The sequence below is a fragment of the Schistocerca cancellata genome, chromosome 11, assembly GCF_023864275.1.
Source record: "Schistocerca cancellata isolate TAMUIC-IGC-003103 chromosome 11, iqSchCanc2.1, whole genome shotgun sequence".
Classification (NCBI taxonomy): domain Eukaryota; kingdom Metazoa; phylum Arthropoda; class Insecta; order Orthoptera; family Acrididae; genus Schistocerca; species Schistocerca cancellata.
The window spans coordinates 85334131-85357006 of record NC_064636.1 but is presented as its reverse complement, the minus strand read 5'-3'; the positions used below and the strand labels follow the sequence as shown (position 1 = coordinate 85357006).

At 40.5% G+C, this 22876-nt stretch overlaps 1 protein-coding gene across 1 annotated transcript in view; it reads right to left on the bottom strand.

The window, feature by feature from the left end:
- Positions 1-22600, bottom strand: part of LOC126108650 (insulin-like growth factor 2 mRNA-binding protein 1) — an 824356-nt gene extending 801756 nt beyond the window's left edge. Inside the window, 1 exon segment of the mRNA XM_049913959.1 lies at positions 21943-22600. Within this exon segment, the coding sequence (XP_049769916.1) occupies positions 21943-22117 (175 nt within the window). The 5' untranslated portion in view covers positions 22118-22600.
- Between the last annotated feature and the right edge of the window lie 276 nt (positions 22601-22876).

Below are 22876 nucleotides of genomic sequence, written 5' to 3'. Positions count from 1 at the left end.
CAAAGGTACTGAATATTTATGGGACAACTTGACCAAAGGAAGGGATAAGTTAGTAAGACACTCCTGTGGGCATCAAGGAGTCCTCAGGATGGTAACGCAGGTAAGTGTGTGTGGGGGGGGGGGGGGGTAAAAATTGTAAAGGGAGACCAAAGCATGAGTACTGGAAGCAGGTCTGAGTTGACCTCGGTTCCAGCAGTAATGAAGAGATGGCTGCACAGGGTAGACTAGCATAGAGAGCTGTCTCAAACCAGTCAGCAGGCTCAAGACAACAACAATAACGAGGTGCACAAATACAGTGGAGGCCTAGAGTGTGCATAAAGTTGATGTCAAGCATGAAAACCAAAAATTTTCAACATTTAGAGTAGAATCGTTAACTTCAATGCAAGGAAGGCCCTAAAATTACAACGAAAAGAAAAACCGACTTAAACAGTTTATGAACGTCTAACAGCGAGAAATTGCGAAGAGCAGTATTGAACATAAGGTTACAGATTTATTTCTAATAGAAGTCTGCAAAAATTGGAAGCTGAACACTAAAATGTTAATCATCCAAGACTCAGAACCTTTAAATGTTGCTGACAATGTAAGTGTTGTTCAAATATTGGATTACCTCCAACTCTACTCGAGATCTTTAGAAAGTGTTCTTTGTGTAAAACACTTGTCTTACTTTCTTTCTACCTAGGACAAATAAATATAGGAGGGGAAAAAAGATGGATGAAAACTTTACAATGGTGTTCACTGTACACTTCAATAGAGAATAAACTATACAAAGAAATAATAGTCGTATGTATCATCAAACAGAAACGGCCAAAATGTCAAGCATCTAGGCGAGATAATTCAAGAAAATGAGCTATAATAATCTGCTATAAACGAGAGGATTCACAAAATGGAAAGGGCATACGGAATACCAGAAAATATTTACAGTAAAAATGCATCTGAAGAAATACATAAAATAACACTTAACAACACAGTATTGAAACAAGAATGACTCTTCATAATCAAATGTATGAATTTCAAAGTCGACATACTAGAAATGTTAGAGAGAAAGTTCACTTGAAAAGGTTTAGGTCTAATAACAACAAAAGAAGCCTGGAAATGAAGAAGCAACGATGAGATAAATCAAAACATAAAAAATAACAGGAACTATAACAAAAAGACGACAGATATTTGGGACATTTATAATGGATGGACTTCTATGGCCTGACAAATTAGACCAAGTTAGCTTTGCGAAAACCAGGTGGTTCCAAAAAAAAAAAAAAAAAGTAGAAATACACAACATAAAACAGAAAAAGTAGCAGAAAGAGATGTTTTCAGAAGGTAACTGTTACGTTTAGAAGGATTCCAAGGCAGAAACAGTGACAAAAGAAATGTGAAGAAGTCTGAGAAAGAGTAAAGACATGGTGAAAAAAAAATGGTAATGAGACAATCACTATACTATAGTGGTGAGGTTGGAATGTTTACATGTGTACAAGCAGTTAACACTGAACTTCAGGTTCGATGCAACAGAGATACTAGAAATATTCATCGTTAAAATTAAATACAGAATCCAACAGAACTTGATGACGCTTGGAAGAAGACGAGAAACAATGAAGAAATCCAACAAAATGCGCATAAAGTATTGAATATAGTGGCAAAATCGAGGTTTTCTTCTTTGGGAATCTCTACCAATGAAAGAGAACAGGCTATCAGAAAACATCCTGAGGTATCAATGAATTGTCATCTCGGGGTAATGGAAGGCTGTGTGTGTGGGGCGGGGGTAAAAATTGTAGAGGAAGACAAAGAGATGAATTCAGTAAGCAGATTCAGAAGGATGTAGGTTGCAATAGTTTTTAGGAGAGGAAGAAGCTTTCACAGGATAGAGTAGCATGGAGACCAGCATCAAACCACAAAGCAGGAAACAAAACGCAAAAAACGGGAGCAAGAGGACAGAAGAAAGAAAATAAAAACAAGTAAAGTTGTTACATGTTTCTGATTGGTTAATTTTATGACAAAACAAAAGACAAAGAAACTCTGAGCAAACATGTATAAGAATACCACAGCCATTCAAAATTAAAAATATATAATCAGGTACTACAGATGACGGCTTCATATATTTTCTCTTTAACTGTATAAGTTGTAAGTAAATTTAAGTTATGGAATTCAGTATCCGAAAATATAAAGTTAAACCAGCCATTCTGAGACGAAAGTCGAATGGAATCAAATCATACTGATTATGTTAAGAAGGTCATTTCACATTTCTTTCTGAAAATCTTCTAGAACTAATTACTGAAACACAGCTTTTAGAATGGACAGCAAACAGATGTACGGTAAGAATTTGAGCTGAAAAAAATGTGTGTCACAAACCACGACGATAAATTCGCATCGAAATAAGTTAGACAGATTAAGCAAGATGGTTTAAATATCTCTGAGGAATCATAGAGGAGTACTGATCATAAACAGATACAACAAAACAAACAACCAGCAGAATGCACAGAGCACATGGCCTAGCAAAAATCAGCTTTTAATAATTAATACATTTTCAGAAGTACAAAACTAAAGCACAACACTGCAGTAGTTAGTTCACAATGCCTGTATACTTGTGACTGCCTCAGAAGGGAAAGTAAACCGCATAGACTAAAGTTCCTAGAAAGAGAGGATGGCGTCGCAGAATCACCAAAGACTGCTGTGATGTATTTTTATTCACACACAACTAATTCTGTTAAAACGAACATCTTAAAGTCACGTATTAGCGTTACATCGGTTTAAAGAGAGGTTTCCTGAAGTCAAAAACATACTGTTTCCAGTTGCAACATACAATCAATAATTAGAAGGAAAACTGTAAGAAATACATATAAAGGACGAGAAATACAGATAAAAGGTGAGAGAAACAAAGAAGAAATTTACTGAAATATTTATAAAATATCGACATAAAGGCAAGGTGAAAGTAATTATTTTATTTGAAATTCTTACAAACTAAGTGAGAAAAACAGATGAAAATACATTTTTTGGGAAACGGAAAAAGGCAAATGCTTACAAATCGTAAAGAGATCTACAATAGTGTAGCTATTGATTATCGTACATGGAACGAGAAATAGGAGAAATTCCTCTTGAAATTCAATCTTATACTATACCTATTTGTTTTATTTTTGCTTCACACACAGCCATTTTAGCACATTAGGTGCTATGTTGCAGTGGGTTTGCAATTTATTCGTCTAATCTCAGTAACTAGCGTCTTGTGTGAAAAACTAATTGCAAAACCACTGAATATAGCACGTAATTTTCTGAAACATATATGGGTGAAAGAAAAATAAATGTGAGACATAGTTTCGGAAGTAAAATAAATGATATTCAGTAATAGGAACTAATAGTCTTAAGAATAAAAAAATTTACGAATAAAAAATGAGAGATCAACACAATGGTAAAAAGATGGAAGAAAACGAACAACAGACGGCGAATGAAAGGTAAAAAGAGGAGACAGAAGGGGGAGGTCTGTAATAAGAATGCGATTATCGTTGGTGTATACAGTACATCAAAAAATGCTAATGTAAAATTACTGACAAAACATGCCCTCCAACTCCCGAAATTACAAAAAACTGTTTTCTCAAAAGTGATATATGCACATGAAATAATATCTATTGGAGTTAAGTAGCAGAACTCGAAAAGTATTACATGTCAGTAAATTAATCGGTCCTTACACAAAAACAATATTTGGAGCAAAAATGTATCAAAATTTCTGAAGCTTGACCAACACATTCATTGGTATCATTCACAAGGAGCGCTTGTAATTATACGAACATACAAACAAGATGAACAGCAATAGATTAACAAAGCAGTTTAAGATAATCAGCTCAAACTAGGTTAAGAATAAGCGTCTGAAAAAACAGAAAAGCTATATAACCTATTAACAACACGAATCATACATAAAGAAGCCGCAGAAACTCTTGGAAGCCCAGCAGCCATGTACAGAACTTGTGTGAAATAGGCATAAGAACGCAAGAAATTGCAAGGTACACTCATCATCGTATTTTGGCAGCGTAAGACGGCAAAAAAAAAGACTAGATAACAACCATAAATGTGATCTTCGAAAGAAACATATGAAAAAATGAGTACAGCTCCTATCGTCTCTTGCAAAGAAGCAGTCAAAGCCTGAGATTACAGTTTTCCCGTATGTGCTCTGGAACTAAAGCTTTCTTTCACGCCTAAGAGGACAGACCTGAAATTCAAACTAGAATTACTGTAATTAACGTGTGTAGTGCACAGTGCTGTGCTAATACGCGACTAACGCGCAAGAGCATAGAGGGTTCGTGCTGCCGAAGTAATAACGGAAATGAGCACAGAATGCAGATAGCTAAGGCAACAACTGATAATTGATGTGCTCACTTCTTAGTCACTGGATGACCAATATCGAACATGGTGTGGGGTGGAGGCGGTGTACGAACTTGAGTTCGCTACAAGCGGCAAATTGTGACACACACACACACACACACACACACACACACACACACACACACACACATTGACACACACAAAACCAGCCGCCATATTTGTATGCGGCGTTCTTTCGGCTACAGTAGCGCGCGATCGAATGGGACAGGCTCAAATAGGGCAAGCGGAACGCTTGCTCCGAAGATGCCCCAGCACAGAAAGATTCGTGTAGGAATTCTCCCCTGACAGTAGTAGATGAACAGGGAGGCATCGCTATTTATTTGAAAATAAGCTATTACTTGCACATGCTAGATGAACAGTAGCAAGAGTAGTTGTTTTACACACCCGTCTCCCTATCGTAATGCAAGCACCGCTGTGAATAGGGCCGCGACACTAAAACGTGCGCCTACTGTAAAAAAAAAAAAAAAAAAAAAAAAAAAAAAAAAAAAAAAAAAAAAAAAAAAAAAAACAGAATCAGTTACAGCCTATTAGAGAGGTTACACTGTCCAAATCGTCATATATAATTACCACTTTCTGGTGGTGCTAATGCCCAACTATGGAAAGCCACATGAAGCTGCAGCAATTTACAGAAATAAAAAATCTAATCGCCTTGCTAATGATGGGGAGGAAGAGAGAGAAATGTCAAATGATAATAGAGGACAAAAATAAGGACTTAGAAGCATATTTCACAAGGGGAAAAATAAAAATCAACTCCAGGAAAAATAAAGAGGTCTTTGGAGAAAAGAGAAGTAGCTGTGTGAATATCAATAGCTCAGATGTAAATCCGGTCCTAACAAAACAAGGAAAAGCTGAAATGTGAATGGAGTACAGAGAGTGTCTACACAAGAAAGATGCACTCGAAAGCAATATTATATAAAGGTAAGAGGACGTAAATGAGGACAAGAGGGGAGATACGATACTGCGAGAAGAATTTGTCAGAGCACTGAAAGATCCAAGTCGGAACAAGGCCCTGGGAGTAGACGGCATTCCGTCAGAACTACTGATAGCCTTGGGAGACCCAACCATGACAAAAACTCTTCCATCCGGTGTGCAAGATGCACGAGACAGGCGATATACCCGCAGACTTCAAGAAGAATATAATAATTCCAATTAAAAAGAAAACTAGCGCTGACAGGTGTGAATATTACCGCACGATCAGTTTAATAAGTCGTGGTTACAAAACGCTAACATGAACTGTTTGGAGAAGAATGGTAAAACTGGTAGAAGCCGGCGTCGGGGAAGATCAGTTTGAATTATGGTCGAAATGCGGGAACACATGAGACAATACTGACCCTACGATATCTTAGAAAATAGGTTAAGGAAAGACAAACCTACGTTTATTGGATACGTGGACTTAGATAAAGCTTTTGACATTATTGACTGGAATTCTCTCTTTGAAATTCTAAATGTAGCAGGGGTAAAGTACAGGGAATAAAACGCTACTTATAACTTTTATGGATACCAGATCTACGGCAGTTATAAGAATGGAGGGGCATGAAAGCGAAGCAATGGTTGCGAAGGCAGTGAGACAGGGTTGTAGCCTAACGCCAATGTTATTCCATCTGTACGATGAGCAAGCAGTAAAGGAAACCAAAGAAAAATTTGGAATAGGAATTGAAGGTCAGGGAGAAGAAATAAAAACTTTGAGGACTGCCGATGACATTGTAATTTGGTCAGAAAAAGCAAAGGACTTGCAAGAGTTGGATGGAATGGACAGTGTCTTGAAATGAGCGTGTAAGACAAGATGCTGAGGGAATTAAATTAGGAAAATACTTAAAGTAGTTTTGTTACTTGGGCAGCAAGATAACTGATGATGGCGAAGTAGAGAGGATATAAAATGTAAATTAGCAATGACATGAAAAGCGTTTCTGACCAAGAGAAATTCATTAACATCAAACATGTATTTAAGTATTAGGAAGTCTTTTCTTTCCTTTCTTTCTTTTTTTTTTACATCCTACTCCGCAAGCCACCTAATAGTTAGTGTGTGGCGGAGGGGGCTTTCGGTACCGCTATCTCATCCCTCCAACCCTGTTCCACTCGCGAATAGTGCGTGGGAAGAATGATTGTCGGTAAGCCTCTGTGTTGGCTCTAATTTCTCAAATTTTCTCCTCGTAGTCACTACGCGAGATGTATGTGGAGGGAAGTATTTTGTTGTCGGACACCGCCTGAAAAATGCTGTCCAGAAATTTCAGTAGTAAATCTCTCGGTGATGCACAACGCCTCTCTTCTGAAGGTTTTTCTCTGGAGTGTAGCCATGTATGGAAGTGAAACATGGAGGATGATGAACAGTTTGGACAAGAAGAGAACAGAAAGTTTTGAAATGTGGTGCTACAGAAGACTGCTGAAGGTTAAATAGGCGGATCACGTAGATTATGAGAAGGTACTGCACAGAATTGACGAGAAAAGAAATTTTTTACACAACCTGAGTGAAGGAAGGGATTAGTTGGTGGGACAGGTTCTGAGATATCAAGGGATCACCAATTTAGTATTAGAGGAAAGTGTGGAGGGTAAAAATTGTTGGAAGGAGACCAAGAGATGAATACAGTAAGCTGATCCAAAAGGATGTAGGTTGCAGGAGTTATTTGAGAAGAAGAGCGTTGCATAGGATAGAGTAGCAAGGAGAGCGGCATCGAACCAGTCTTCGAACTGAAGGCCACAACAACAACATCAATTATTCAGTGTAGCTAATTCGAATAAAACATTCCCGTATAACAAGTGCCCAATTTTTATTGTTTACATTGATACTGCTGCAAGAATTTATCCCAAACAAACGCTCACAGAACGTATTATACAAAACAAAATGATTAAGTTCAAATTTGATTTCAATAAATTCCATCTCCGACTTAATACACTTTTTTATGAATGCTTCGCTGTAAATGCTTGGATGCTTGGTGTCCTATGACTAACGATTAGTTGACTGGGCGTGTTGTGCTACCCCATCATCTTACTGCGTCACTATTTACTCTCTCATGAAAACGAGCTTCCAGCATTGTAGGAAGAGGTTACTTTGGCTACAAGAATGGGTATGTTCTTCCAGCTTGAGGAGGCACCTGAATATTCTAGTCGTCAGGTGACACATCATCTAAGCCTAACATTCCATGGAAAATAGATAGGCAGAAACGGTCATGTTTCTTGGCCACCAAGGTCCCCGCACCGTACCCTTTCAGATTTCTGCTTGTGGGTATGGCTGAAAGCCGTAGACTACAAAGGAAAAGGTGACACAAAAGGCGAAGTGATCGTTCGGATTATGAATAGGGCTGCTATCATGAAAGAACGCCAAGGCGACCTCGTAAATGCTACACCTGGTATCGTCAAGAAAATTCGCACCGGCAGTGAAGTCGGAGGCAGGACTTCTGAAAACGCAATTTGAACTTAATCATTTGCCTTTCCCTGACAGCTTCTGTACTTGTTTAGGTTACATTCTAACATTTGTATGTCTGTAGCCAATAAAAACGATGCAATTCTGTGACTTACACGTGAAAGAGCACAATCGAACAATAAAACATTTGAACAGAAGTTGTGGACTCGCGTTACAGGAAGTAAATAAAGATTGAACACGTTATATTGAATGTTCTATTAATATTAGTCTGTACTACCACCACCCAAAATAATTTCTACCCTGAACGTCACTTCTGGCAACCCCTACCCTCACTTTTTTTTATGATCTGTTGCTGTTTAATCACATACTTCCAGAAAGAATAGAACTGGCAGAGGCTTAATTGTGACCATGATAAAAGACTAATGGCTTTACAAGTACAGAAAGCAACTGCTTAATCTGTTTTATACATTCTTAATAGTTCCACTCCTGCTATTTAATTTTGACACACGTTCTGCAAATTTCACAGATTTAATTGAAACGAATATAGTCCTCGTTCACTGAATACCAAGCGCAATTGAAAAGCGTGCTGTCAATTTCAGAAAATAGTAGTTCAGAAAAAATAGTAATATCACATTTGAGAGGATTTCATTCAAAAATGCTAAATTAATAAAAAAAATAACGTTATAATTATGCAAAAGTGTGTGGGAGGAAGCGATTTCAGAAGAACGTCGGAAGAGAAATACTGTCTGTTCTTACACGAATGTCAAGTTCAACAAAATTCAATAGAGAAAACGAAAGATTTTCTTTTAAGAAGCTACAGTACCGGCAGATACAAGTCAAGCACCTTTGCATACATGATATCCAAGTTGGCAATATCCGTCTAAATTACTGGTTTTCCAGATATTTCAAACCAAGTAAGAGTTGTCACATGAACAGATAATAAATGTACATGTACCGATCTCCGCAAACGCCGTACGAAACCTTCACAAACGTACATAGTTTTAACAAGTTTATACTGAACCACCTTCATTTTTTTCTGCAGACTCCTAAAAACTCCCACACATGCAGTAAAACTAAAACATCTCCGAGGTAGTCAATCAGTAAAAGAAATGACAATCCTCAAAAGTTTTAACTACACTAGTAAAATGCAGTTTACTTCTTCGATTTATCTCCAAATATAGTCGTCAAAAGGAAGAAAACAACTTATCAGTGAAATAATAACAACACTTTCTGCAAGCCTTAGTAGGCGCCATTATTTCATTATTTCGAGACTGCACAGACTTATTCATTATTTAGTCACCTGATTCAAAACTATTCTATTTTGTAATAAATTTCCCAGCCACAAAGAAAAGCAGTTTCCCTCCACAGCATAAACTTTCTGCAGAACCACTACAAAATACGTGACAGATGGTACTTTTCGTCATTACGCACACTAATAACTTTCTTCCAGTTCCATTTATGTGCAAAGCGTGGGTACAGTGACGTGTTTGCTTCTGTACGAGTGGGTTGTTAATAGAATTTTGTCTGCGGTGTCTCTTCTTTTGGAAACATGTCTGAAAAGAATAGACACCGTTTTGATTCGGCAGCCACTTTGAATCAAGACACAAAGGAATTACAGACATTAGCTGCCACTGGGCATTGGTTTATATCAATGGGGCAAGCTGAAAATTTGTGCCAGACCAGGATTCTAACTCGGACCTCCTACTTATTAGGTAGACGCGCTGGCCACTATCCCATCTGGACACAGTGGTCAGCACGAATTTGCTGACTCCCCTAGCACGCACGCCTCTCCTCAAAAAGGTTCAAATGGCTCTGAGCACTATGGGACATCTAAGGTCATCAGTCCCCTAGACTTAGAACTACGTAAACCTAACTAACCTAAGGACATCACACCATGCCCGAGGCAGGATTCGAACCTGCGACAGTAGCAGCCGCGTGGTTCTGGACTGAAGCGCCTAGAACCGTCTCCCATCAAACCCAAATTCTCAACTTGTACCGCACATGTAGTGCCCCTGCTCATTAGCCCCATTGTTCATGGCATTTTCCCGACTCCCGTAGAGTTCGAGCTTGGTATGCATCTGAACTGAAGGGATCATTGGCCGTCATCGACTGTGTCTGTCCTTTCTGACATGTCCGAAAGAATAATCACCACATACATTATTCGGCGATGACGGCAGAGTAATGAGGCTAATGAACAGGGGCACTACATCAGTAGTGTGTGGTATAATTTGAGAACTTGGGTCTGACAGGAAGCGTGCTAAGGTTATTCATGCAGCTGTGCTGACCCCTGTGTGCAGATGGCGTAGTGGTCAGTGCATCAACCTAATAACAAGGAGATCCAGGATCGAGCACCAGCCTAGTACAAATTTTCAACTTGCCTGATTGATATAAATAAATTCCCGCTGCCAGTTAATGACTTTTATTCCTCTGTGTCTTATCAGAATGTTACTTGCACGTTGTGCTGGAGTTACGCTGACACATGCTGAAACATAGTCGTCGATCATTAAAAGAAAACAGGTACATGGTATTATCTGATCCGCTTATCGCATGTATCTTCCAAGTGTCTACCGCTTACAGAAAGCAATATTTCTTTACAAGTGAAACTCGTTGACTAGCCAACATGTTAAAGATCCCACACACTTGATCAGTATTGTGTTTTGTACGGAATCTCTCTCGTAGACGAACCACAATCCACTAGCATTCTATCAGTTCCCTGAAGTCTCTTCCTGCTCACCTTAGTTGATAATCGCACTTTATATTTCTACAAATTATTTCTACCACCTACTTTTAAAACATTTTGGCTCCCTGACACTACAGTCAAAGGCTGTAACATATTTACCTTTAGTGAAGTGCCCGTTTGGACATTATTAATAGCTCATTGCCTAGTCAGATTTTTCTCAAGATGCGCTAAGGCATAATTATTTATTTTACCAGTTGGCACTCCCTAATAACTGTGTCGTCTGCAAAATGTCCAGGATTGCAGACAATAAAAACCCTTCGTCAATAACATACTGAAGGAGTTGTACGAATCGAAAGGTGGGAGACGTGTTTCTACTTATGAAAGATGATGTCAACTCAAAAATCAAGCCAGTAGCATAAAAGTGGAGCTAGTAGCGCCACTATGAGGATACAAATCTGATTTCTTTAAATAGACGTCGTAAAGGTCGAGAGCGTCCGAGATTGGACGTGGTGAGCTGATGTTACTCAAGAATGCCTTTAAGGCGGCAAAGGCGCCATTATCAACACCTTAGTTTGAACGAGGTCTTGTAATAGGGCTACAAGAAGCTGGATGTTAGTTCTGCGGTACTGTAGAAAGACTTGGCAGGGATGTAGCCAGTAGAGTGCTGCAACGCTCCATGTTTGACCGGTCACGGCTCGCCTGTTGACGGGGGGACCGAGCCGCTCGTGTCCGGCCCCACACCACTCGGCTCGGTCACGTACTCGCCCCATGTCTGATGTCCGGATTCCGGACACGCGGATAACCGAGCATGACCGGTCACCGCTGACGTCTCACCTCCCTCGCCACGGCTCGCTGCTCTGTGCTGTACAAATCCAACGCCTCTCTCTCTCTCTCTTTTAATACGAAAGTAACGTTTCCAAGAACGGGTACGTTACACAGCTAAATTCATAGAGCACTTTCTTTTATAATATTTACTCCCGTCTTCCTAACGTCCAGGAATTTTGTTGTAAATAAAACATTGATCACAAGAGACCAAACTGTGTTAATGTAATGAAATGTAAGCGTCAAATAGTGCACCTGATTATGCGAATGAGTCCACATATCAACTGTCACAGCACATGTGTTATTAATAACTTCCGCAATAACAGAAGGCAATATACTGTTTCGTATTGCATCAGCTTGTTCTTTGACATGTCTGCTTATAGTAGAGGGAAGTGGCATGGCATCTCCCGCGTTAACTTTTCCATAATGCGCACCTAGATGTATTAATTCTTGGCCTAGTTCTCTGAAACCTTCACCGCAAACAGCATGAAAAGGTCTCATATCTTTAGCACACATTGCAACACACTTTGCTGTAATACTATTTTTTATTACTGCCGGTATTCCTGAAGGAGCTGTATCTTTGTGAGGTTTCTTGCAACTGTGTTTCTTTAAAAGAGTGGTTCGCGATTGGAAACAAAATAATGTGGAGCAGTTTATGCACGATACGTACCCAGTAGACGCACTGTTTTCGTCTACAACCACCAAAAGTATGCTCCGTACTTGGCTTTTTAGACCTTCCCGTCTCTTCAACGTGTAAACATTGATTTCAATCTTACGTCTTACTGCACTGGTTTCCTCGCACTGGATGATTGCAGAGAGAGAGAGAGATACCACAAATGAGAAGCCCGTACTGGCTGCAGTCTCACACGGATAATGACACGTGTAATGTGTTTGAAGTTTCGTGCTACGTATTCGGTCTCGGCTTCTATGCTCGGTCACAAGAACTAGTGCGGGCAGCCTATCCAGTTAGGGTGTGCTCGCCCCATCTCGTATTTTGTGCTCGCTTCCTCGGTCATGCAGGACTCTAGTAGCCAGTGTACTTGACTCCTGGCAGCAAAGGCGACGAGAATGTCCGGTCGCAAGAAGGCAGGGCTCCTGACGATCACGTAGCAATACCGACAGGGAAACCTATAGTGTTCGGCGTATGGCTCTGGCACATCGTACTTCATCCGCAACAGCAATCTGCGCAGCAGTTGGCACCACAGTGACACAACGAACTGTTACAAAACGGTTACTGCAAGGACATCTCCGGGCCAGAGGCCCTGCAGCGCGCTTTCCGCTGGCCCAAAACCACCGCCATTTGAGACTTTAGTAGTGTCAAGCGAGAGCTCATTGGAGGACAGGGTGGAGGTCTGCTGTGTTTTGTGATGAAAGCTGGTTCTGCCTCGGCACCGGTGACGGCTATGTATTGGTTACGTGGAGGCCAGTTGAGGGTTTGCAACAGATCTGTCGGCGTACTAGACACACTGGACCTACACCTGGAGTTGTGGTGTAGGGTCCGATTTCGTATGACAGCAGGAGCCCTCTCGTGGTAATCCCAAGCATCTTGACTGCAGATTTGTTCGCCAATATGATGATTCGACCTGTTGTGCTGCAAATTCATCAATAGCATTCCAGGGGGTCTTTCCCAACACAGTAGCTCTCTCCCACATACCACTGTTGTAATCTAGCATACACTACAGAGTATACGATATTGCATTGCCTGTGTTATTCCGAATTATGATGTAATGTTCCTTCGAACAAGCATGCATGTCCAAAGGAACAGGCACTGCGGTGACTACACCCGTTATAAGACACGTGAAATATAAATGGTGACTAACTGAAAACCTCAGCTGCTGACAGGTGTTGTTGATATACCTCGATGTGGACAGCTGAAAATGTGTGCCCCGACCGGGACTCGAACCCGGGATCTCCCGCTTACATGGTAGACGCTCTATCCATCTGAGCCACCGAGACACAGATGAATAGCGCGACTGCAGGGACGTATCCCTTGCACGCTTCCCGTGAGACTCACATTCCCAACTGTCCACAATTCTACATATGTATTGTACCTTATAGACATTCGACCAACCCCTCATTTCTCGCGCAGTCCGCAGCTCGTGGTCGTGCGGTAGCGTTCTCGCTTCCCACGCCCGGGTTCCCGGGTTCGATTCCCGGCGGGGTTAGGGATTTTCTCTGCCTCGTGATGACTGGGTGTTGTGTGATGTCCTTAGGTTAGTTAGGTTTAAGTAGTTCTAAGTTCTAGGGGACTGATGACCATAGATGTTAAGTCCCATAGTGCTCAGAGCCATTTGAACCATTACTCGCGCACGCTTTGGCGATTCCCGTAAGAATTTGGGCAACCTGTGCGCTTTCGCACAGACGAAGGTCAGTGGCTGGGTAGCCTTTAACTATATATACGAAGACAGTAACTTGTTCTCGAAAGAACAGTTACTGTTGATGACCGTACAGTTTTTCCCTGGAATAAATGATGACTAACTGAAAACCTCAGTTGTCCACATCGAGGTATATCAACAACACCTGTCAGCAGCTGAGGTTTTCAGTTAGTCATCATTTATTCCAGGGAAAACAAGTTACTGTCTTCGTGTATACATGAAATATAGTCGCAGTTGCGAATATGGATAGCCATCAGCTGTATAATGGAATGACAACAATGAAAATTTGTGCCGGATCGGGACATGAACCCGGATTTCCCGCTTATAGCGAGTTTTCCCCTTACCCCTTTGTTTTGTTCGTTCTATTTGGTCGTAGCGGACGTCACGTGACATCCGTTGAAGTACGTTGTTTATCTCTTCACTCAGTTTATTTTATTATTATTATTATTACAGAGAGCACCCAACTCTCTGACCAAGCACGCTGAGCTACCGTGCCGGCTACCATTTGGCTATCCGAGCACAACTCACTACAAGACCTAAACTTCCATATGTCGCCAACTATGTGTCTACAACCTGTACTCATACATCCATTATGTATATGCCGATACAGGAGAGACATGCATGCATGTCCGAAGGAATTCGGAATAATACAGGCATTGCAATATTGTGTTTATCCGCCGACACCGGACAAGCGCCTATCAAGTAAAATTTCTCCCCTGTAGGAGAATATACACAATGGATGGGTGAGTACAAGTTGCAGACGCGTGGTTGACAACATATAGAAGTTTAGGTCTGGCCTTGAGTTGTGCTCGGTTGGCCAAATGGCCAAATCTGGCTTCGAGTTGCAGTCCGGCACTAATTTTCATTGTCACCATACCATCATATAACTCATGGCTGTCCATACAGCGAATACATTTCATGTGCTCTGCAGAGTGTCGACATGTACCCTACTCGATCGCCAGATCAGTCTCCAATCAAGCACGTACCAGACTTCATCGGATGGCCGAGCGGTTCTAGGCGCTTCAGTCCGGAACCGCGCTGCTGCTACGGTCGCCGGTTCGAATCCTGCCTCGGGCATGGACGTGTATGTTGTCCTTAGGTTAGTTAGGTTTAGGTAGTTCTAAGTCTAGGGGACTGATGACCTCAGATGTTAAGTCCCATGTGCTTAGAGCCATTTGAACCATTTTGAACTTCATAGGACGACATCTCCAGCTTCATCCACAAACAGCGTTAACCATTCCTATATTGACCAACCGAGTGCAACAGACATGGAACTTCATTCCACAAACTGGCATCCGGTAAATGTAAAACACAATGCATGCACGTTCTGGCGGTTACACCGATTATTAATGTGCCAGCATTACGTATTTGCAACAGCTTATCTCGTGCTTGTATAACCTGTGATCTTGCAATGATAATCATTTACGAGTGTCAACTTTTCATTACTACACATTAATTGTTTTTTGGTGTTGCGATATTCTCCGTCAGAGTATATAAACAGGAACCGTAAACATCACGCCTGCTTGGGCCACATCCGAAATTGCTTCTGTACTAGAGCAATACACCACATGCAAAATACGTGGGGCTTCCGACCTGTCACAGCCATGCTAGATATCCACTAGGAGCAGTTTTTCTGATGTAATCACTGGTATGATAACTGAAATCGTTCAGATGGCTCTGAGCACTATGGGACTTACCATCTGAGGTTAGAACTACTTCAACCTAACCATCCTAAGGACATCACACACATCCATGCCCGAGGCAGGATTCGAACCTGCAACCGTAGCAGCAGCGCAGTTCCGGATTGAAGCTCCTAGAACCGCTCGGCCACAACGGTCAACGTATGATAACTGAAAGGTTCTTGAAAGTCTATAAGACACATCGAAAGTCGTTCGCAAGTCTATTCGTGGTTCTTACAAGTATATATTACACTGTAAAGGAACTTTGTAAGATACCTTTCGTGAAGGACGTTTTATAATATCTTTGAGAGTGTAGTGAGATACTTCGATGTAGTTGATGTGACGCTAAAACCGATCGGTGGTATGATCCAACTTTCCACAGTGTCCTGTGCAAGTCTCTTCATCTCTGCTAACTTCTGCACCATACATTTATTTGAATCTGCTTCCTGTATTCATCTTTTGGCTTCCCCCCACAATTTATACTGTTCACACTTCTCTCCAATATTAAATTCATGATTCTTTGATGTCGCAGAAAGTGCCCTATAAGTCGATCACTTTTTCTAGTCAAATTGTGCCGCAAAGATCTCTTTTCTCCAGTTCGAGTCAGTATCTCTTAATAGTTATCAGATCCAATCTTCAATATTTTTGTGTAGCCCCACATCTCAAAAGCTTCTCTTCTCTCCTTCTCTTTGTTTGTTTATCATCCACGTTTCATTTGCATAAAAGCCTACACCCCACACGACCGATTCCAGAAAAGACTTCCTAACGCTTAAATTTATATTCGATGTTGGAAACTTCATTTCTGAGAAAACTTCCTATTCGTACTGATAACACCTCTTTACTTCTCCCGTCGTCCGTTATTTGGTTGCACACATAGCAAAACTCGTCTACAATTCCTGGCAACTCATTCCGCAATTTAATTCGCACAGCATCACCTGATTGAATCCAATTAGATTATACGTTACTCTTGTTTTAGTTTTGATGATATCGAGGCTAGAAGCAAGGGTGTGGTCGTAGCTTTTGTGATATATCTGTCAACTTATCGGTTCACACATGTTGAATCATATTGTAAAACCGTCGACATGTTGGCCGTCTGAAGGCGCTTGTTGTCAGTACTAGAATACTAACGACCAGTACTGTGACCCCAAAAATAATGTAAGTATTGTTGATGCGTATTGAGCGTGTGAGATCGAGCGCTGACAGTATGACAACATCCTCCGTATAGATGTCTTGACGGAGCTTCATGCGCCAGCCACATGACATTAGCGTGCTCTGTTTATGTTCGTCTTTGTGCATATCATACCTTAGATTCAATTTTTCAAGTAGCCTTTTAACACAAGATAGTTTGAATAGGGCTATGCATGAGTAGTCATTGCATTTACCACTTTAGGACGGTCATTGGAAGATTCAGTATGCCGTTATTTTCTGAATTAATTTTCAACAACTGTATTAGCTTGTTAAATTACTCAGCACTGTGGAAAAACGCTTCTACTTAGAAAATTATGCATTATACGAGTATATATATAACGACTAGTAAGAGGTCTGCTAAAGTCATGTCAGTCTCACCAGACGATCACCAAGCGTAAAAAAATTTATATTAATTACATAGATGTATCCATGCAGGGCAGATATAATTGCTTCACATGCTGCAGCAACAATTATGCTAATTGCATTTGCTGACTTACCGCACTAAAATTCCTGCATACAAATGACCTACCTGTCGCCATAAACCTCAAAGGTACTCCTAAGCGATCATAGATTGCGACTGGGTCTCTGATTACCGTATTTTGATTTGTTTTATGTCGTATGACTATTAATAATAAGTCGTACCAAGCAGGACTCACCCGAAAACAGTTTATGAAATGTTTAGAGTCCGTGGTACTGATTTCAATCAGAAAATTAACATGCGACAGGCATGTCTCTTTTTTCAGCCATTCTCGGGCCCATTTACTCTTTCTTGTAGTTTTCTATTCTTTGCCAGGAATCGCTAGTATAACTGAGGCACACGCCTTCTTATGGGTGTTCAAAAACTTAAACTTGTGAAATCGCGCTGCCAACCTGATAACACTGGTAATTGTATTATTTCTTTATTTTTCAGTCTCAGTTAACACTGACAATTTGGGTGAGTAGGTACTAGTCTCAACCCTTTCCGTTCATTGTCGAACCGTCACCTGATTCGTTCTGATATGATTAATAATGACATTTGTGCACGTTAAACTACTCATAACCAACGTCATACATTCTGCATCTTAATTTAAGTGCTTACTTCACACTAAGAGGATTGTGGCAGAAGTACTTGAGATGCGCCTTCCGCCACATTAAGCTAACGGTTGACTTACTGTGATGCAGACGCCGACATGTGTGATGTAGGCCCTTACATCAAGGCACAAAATGTTTCATGTTGGTTATGAGTATCTCAAAATGTACGAATGTCATTATTAACCGTGTAGGAACCACTCAGATAAGAATTCTATATTTAACGGAGTTGTTCGAAACTGGTGACTGTAACCTAAATTGTGAGTGAAACTGAGTGTGGGACAGAAAAACAAGGAAATAATAGAACTGAATACAACTGCGAATTCTTTTAACAACGCAGTTTTGGAATTCCACAAATATTGGCAATATTACTTATTGTGTGTGGGGGGGGGGGGGTGGAAGAGGAGGAGGAGGGGGGGGCGCTTCACTATATTGAAGCTTCGACAAACTAGTTTTGTCAATAAATACTGTACGTGCGCAGTCTCATCACAACATCGTGTGCGAGGAACGCTTTCGCTGAGAAGTGTAAACATCTCAAGAGCACGCACGGAATCTTAGATCACAGATGACACAGACCTCACATGATGTCATTATATTGAAACCAACATGACGGTCAATTGACTGGTAGTGACGTACCTTTACAGACAACTTCAGGGATACTGCTCAATTTCCTTTTGTCTTAACTATAGTATTTTTGGTGAAGGTTTCTTTATTACAGCGATGAAGTCTTGTTCAGCGTTGGGATGCAACGAAAGGTTATGTGAAAGGAAGTATACTCCGTTACACAGCTAAAGTTTTTTTAAAAACACAAAAAAATTGGCGGACATATTTTTCGAGAGTAAATCAGTGAATTCAGAGGTTGAAGCCAAGGTTATCAAACAGAGGCGTACGGATTTCTATTTGAGAGTATTTCATTGTGTCTACATATTAATAACTGGATGATAATGGTCATTATACATGTAGTTCGTAAAAGAAAAAGGTTGGTCCTCATCTCTAAAACTCAATAAATGACTACGACTTTCGAGACGACACCATGTTAATATCTAATTGACTATAAGAGATTTCTCTGTAACCATCGTTTTCTAATATATTATGCTTTTTATCTTGATACTGTTTGGGTATCTTTACTGGATTTAAAAAAGTCGTAAAACATTAACAATTATTGACAGAAATGGATGCTATTTCTTACAAAAGCATGACAAAACATTTCACATGGCCGAGAAATCTAAATGCTTCCTGCTACACCGGTATTTTGTCGTATACTCTTGTGGAATCAGTGAACTATATACACTGAAGAACTGTGATTCTGCAGTTTGCAAAAAGGAAGAACTATCAATACAGTGTTTCGAACTGTTCGTTACTATTGCATCAGGCCAAATGTATAAGCAGTAACCATTGCATTAACACTGAGAATTTAGGAGAAATGAGTGCTACAGTGTGATACTGGACCTCTCTTCTGAGATCTTGGTTTTGGTGACAAGGCTGATATGTATGCATCCCGATGTAAAGGTTATGTTGAAAGGTGATAATTTGGTATCGAGTTGACGAAGCCAGCGATTGTTAATTCGAAACGAACGTTGCGTAACAAACCTGTAATATAGCCTAATGTTTATATTCAGTCCATATTCAAAGCCCTTTTCATAATAAAAACTGAAACTGCAACGTTAATTCAGAAAACGTATATTAGATAATGGATAATTCTCCAACGAGTATTTTGATGCATATTATGAACATATATCGCACACAAACTACGGAAAATACAAGGGAGGTCTACTACGCGACTTTTACAATAAAACTTTTCACATGTATTGCTGAAAAATGCTTCCTGGCAAACTAATATTGTCTATTTTTCTGTGGAAACAGTGAACTAAATTATTCGAAAGAAAGGACTGTCAGTACAATATTTCAAACTGTTTGCTACCTTTTCTCCTGGCCAAATGGAAAAACATCCCCTTTCTCTGGTTGGATAACTGCGGTAGGTTATGGATATACAGTCATAAAGGTAGCGCCCAATAGAAAGACCTGCACGAGGCTACTGAGCCACACGAAATTATTGTTATTACTGCCGCATTAATAAAAGATTATCGTACTTTTCGAATCTTCTGTATTGTTTTATTCTGCGCAACGCTATTTTCCTCCTTTTAGTCCATTTTCTGGCAAGTTTCTGCAATAGGAAAACGTGCCACATGCATTAACATGATATTGTATTTAAATTTACGTGTTCTATTTGTTTCGGTTCGCACATATGTTGTCTTGTTGGTGTCACAGCTCGACATTTTAATAAATTAATAAATTTCGCGCCTTATTAAAATGTCAATCTGTAGAACCAGCAGGACAGCGTATGTGTGTACCAAAACAAATACAACGCGGAAATGTAAAGGTAGTCATTTTCAGCTGCAGAAAATCGTTTGAAAATACCCTAAACGACAGACATTAGTCGTATACGAATAAAATAAATGCATCTGAAGTACAAAATGCCCCAGTCTTTTGACAAATTTCTTGAGGTGGTGTCCAATATGAGAATATGCATAGCATTAATATTGGGAAATTTTGAAGAATTCAGGTTAATTTTTAGAACTACATGTGTAATATTTAAGCTTCAAGTCGCTCAACCATTAAAATCTGTGCCTGATTTCAGATATAAATGAAAAAAAAAAATGTTAACTGTCGGCTCCCCTTCATATACGGCGCAATGACAGACTGTTGGCTGTTTGCCCTCCGTCACGTGACTTTATATTGGTTTCAAGCGTTTAACATGGCAGAGATAGGAGCGAGACACTTTCTAAAATCTAGTCAAGATGAGCCCTAAAATGCTTGCTTTAAACGCTACGAGCGCTTCATCATCTTCAATACTGTGAAACAAATCTCTTTTACTGCAAGTTCCTCGCTTTCGATATTTCGAAACGTGGTAGTATGGATCAAAACAAGGCAAAAATTGCAAGTAAACATGGGATTTAAAATTTATATTTTAAAAGCTACTAGCATTTATTCACATCCGCTAGTGTGGAAAATACCTCTTCTGCTAAACAACAGCTCACAGCTCTTAAAGTACGCGTTTTAGAGCCCATGTTTACCAGACATTTTTTGGTTCATATGATCGCTCCTGTCATTTCTCTGAATGTTTACTATCCTTCTTGGGACACTCTGTATGTATTCATGGTCTTTTCCGATTTTGCAACCACATTATCCTATTAGAAAGCATAAAACGAGCTTCTTCGAAACTAGTGCAGAAAACGGGAATAAAAAAGGGAATACTTCGGCTGTATCGTTTTAAAAGTAGTGAGATTAGGACAATGACCAGCTGATTAGAAAACTGATTCGCCTTTATTCTCTGCTTTGCAATACATAACATGTTCACAACTTTTACCATTAATAACAATTATTATTATTATTATTATTATCACTTTATTCTCAGTTGTGTGATACATAACATGTTCACATATATTGTTTTTACTATTACTTATTTTTGTTATTATTATTATTATTATTGCTATAATCAGGTAAAATTCCGTAATCAATCACGACATTTACAATATTTTTTTAAAATGTTAAAAACACGACCTATTTTATAAAGAGTGGGCTTAAAGGAAGCAATAAAATAAGCAAATGTGCTTTAGTCGTACATTCCATTATCATGCAAAACAACGTCGTGAGATGCAGTGAAAATGGATAATTTAGGTCCTATGCTAGCCACGTCCTTTAGTACGTGTATTTCTGGAAATCAATAAACTGAATTTTCAGAACTACCGCAAAAACACGGCTATACTGCGACTGTGTCGTTAGAAACATAATGTGATCCGGACACTGACCAGGCAGATTTATTCGCCTTTATTCACAGTTGTGTGACGCATAACACGTTCACACTATATATTATTATTATTATTAATGTAAGCATTATTATTGTTGCTATTAATATGCTGAGGTATAGCTCTGTAATCAATCAAAACATGAAACAATTTTTTGTTGGTTGCTTTGGGGGATTAGGGAAGGAAGGGAAGAAAGTCGGCCGTACCCTTTCACAGAAACTATCCCGGCATTTGCCTGAAGCGATTTAGGGAAATCACGGAAAACTTAACTCAGGATGGCCGGACGTGGATTTGAACCGTCGTCTTCCCGAATGCGAAACAGTGTGCGAACCACTGCGCCACTTCGCTCGGTAAACAATTTTTTTTAAAAGTGTTAAAAACACGTCATACTATATGAACAGGGACAGTAGCTCTAAAGGATTCAATAAAATAAATAGAAGTGGTTTACTTATTCGTTCATTAGAAAAAAAACATTATGAGATGCAGTAGAAGTCGATAATTTGAAAGGTATATTAACCACTCCTTTCTGTACGTGTGCGGTATATACATTCATGGTCAAGCGTAAGCACAAAAAGGGGCGCAGACAGAGACAAGGAATACTCACCGTTGAGCTTGTCTATGGCGCGGTCCGCCACTGACTGATCCGGACACTCGACGAAAGCGTAGCCGCCCCGTTTGACCAGGATGGTGGAGCACGTGAGGTTATGGTCCTGGAACAGCTGCCTCAAGGTCGCCTCGGAGGCATCGGCAGGCAAGTTGCCCACGTAAAGCTTGCTCATCTTCGCCTACTCTTCCTCTGCGTTTACTCTCTCCTGGCAGGTGTGGCAGCGGCACCAGAAACAAACAGGAGACACCGGAGGAGGTGAAAGAGACCAGCTACGTCACAAGTAAACAAACAAAAAAAATTTTCGCCGCTCAGCTAGGCACTGTCACAAGAACACACTGCAGTGGAGCACTAATCGTTGTTTCTGTTCCGAAAGATATCCGCTATATTTCGCTACAAAGTCGTTCCGTACAAAAGTACTACAAAAAAACGACGAAACCGCACACTGTAACTGCACATCAGCGGTCGCTACAAAATAACATTCTCACACTAAGGTATAAAAGAAAAGTGTCCGTAAAAAAATATTGTTCCGCGGTAGCAGTTGCGCCGAAGGGGAACACCTCGGCGGAGCTACGACTAAAAAAAATGCCAGGTGGACGCGCAACAACTGCGCAATGTCATCGGGCACTGCGAAAACGTTTGCCGGGCGCGGCGTGTACATCCGCTGTCCTTGCCTCGCTCGCTACTATGGCAGCGGCCGGAGGCAGCGCTCGGCGTTGACACAGCGGCTCGCGCCGCGCCATTGGCCGGCCTGCGGGTCACGTGACGGCCGGCGATTCCCGCCTACCGGGCCCATTGGGTAGCGGCCGATTAATATTCGGGAGTGCACGCATACGTTTATGCGGGTGCGCGAGGACGCGTACGACAAAAACACGCGCGAGAGGAAGAAGCGGAAGACCGGACCGTCCACAGCGGCAAAGCAGTGAGTCGGAGC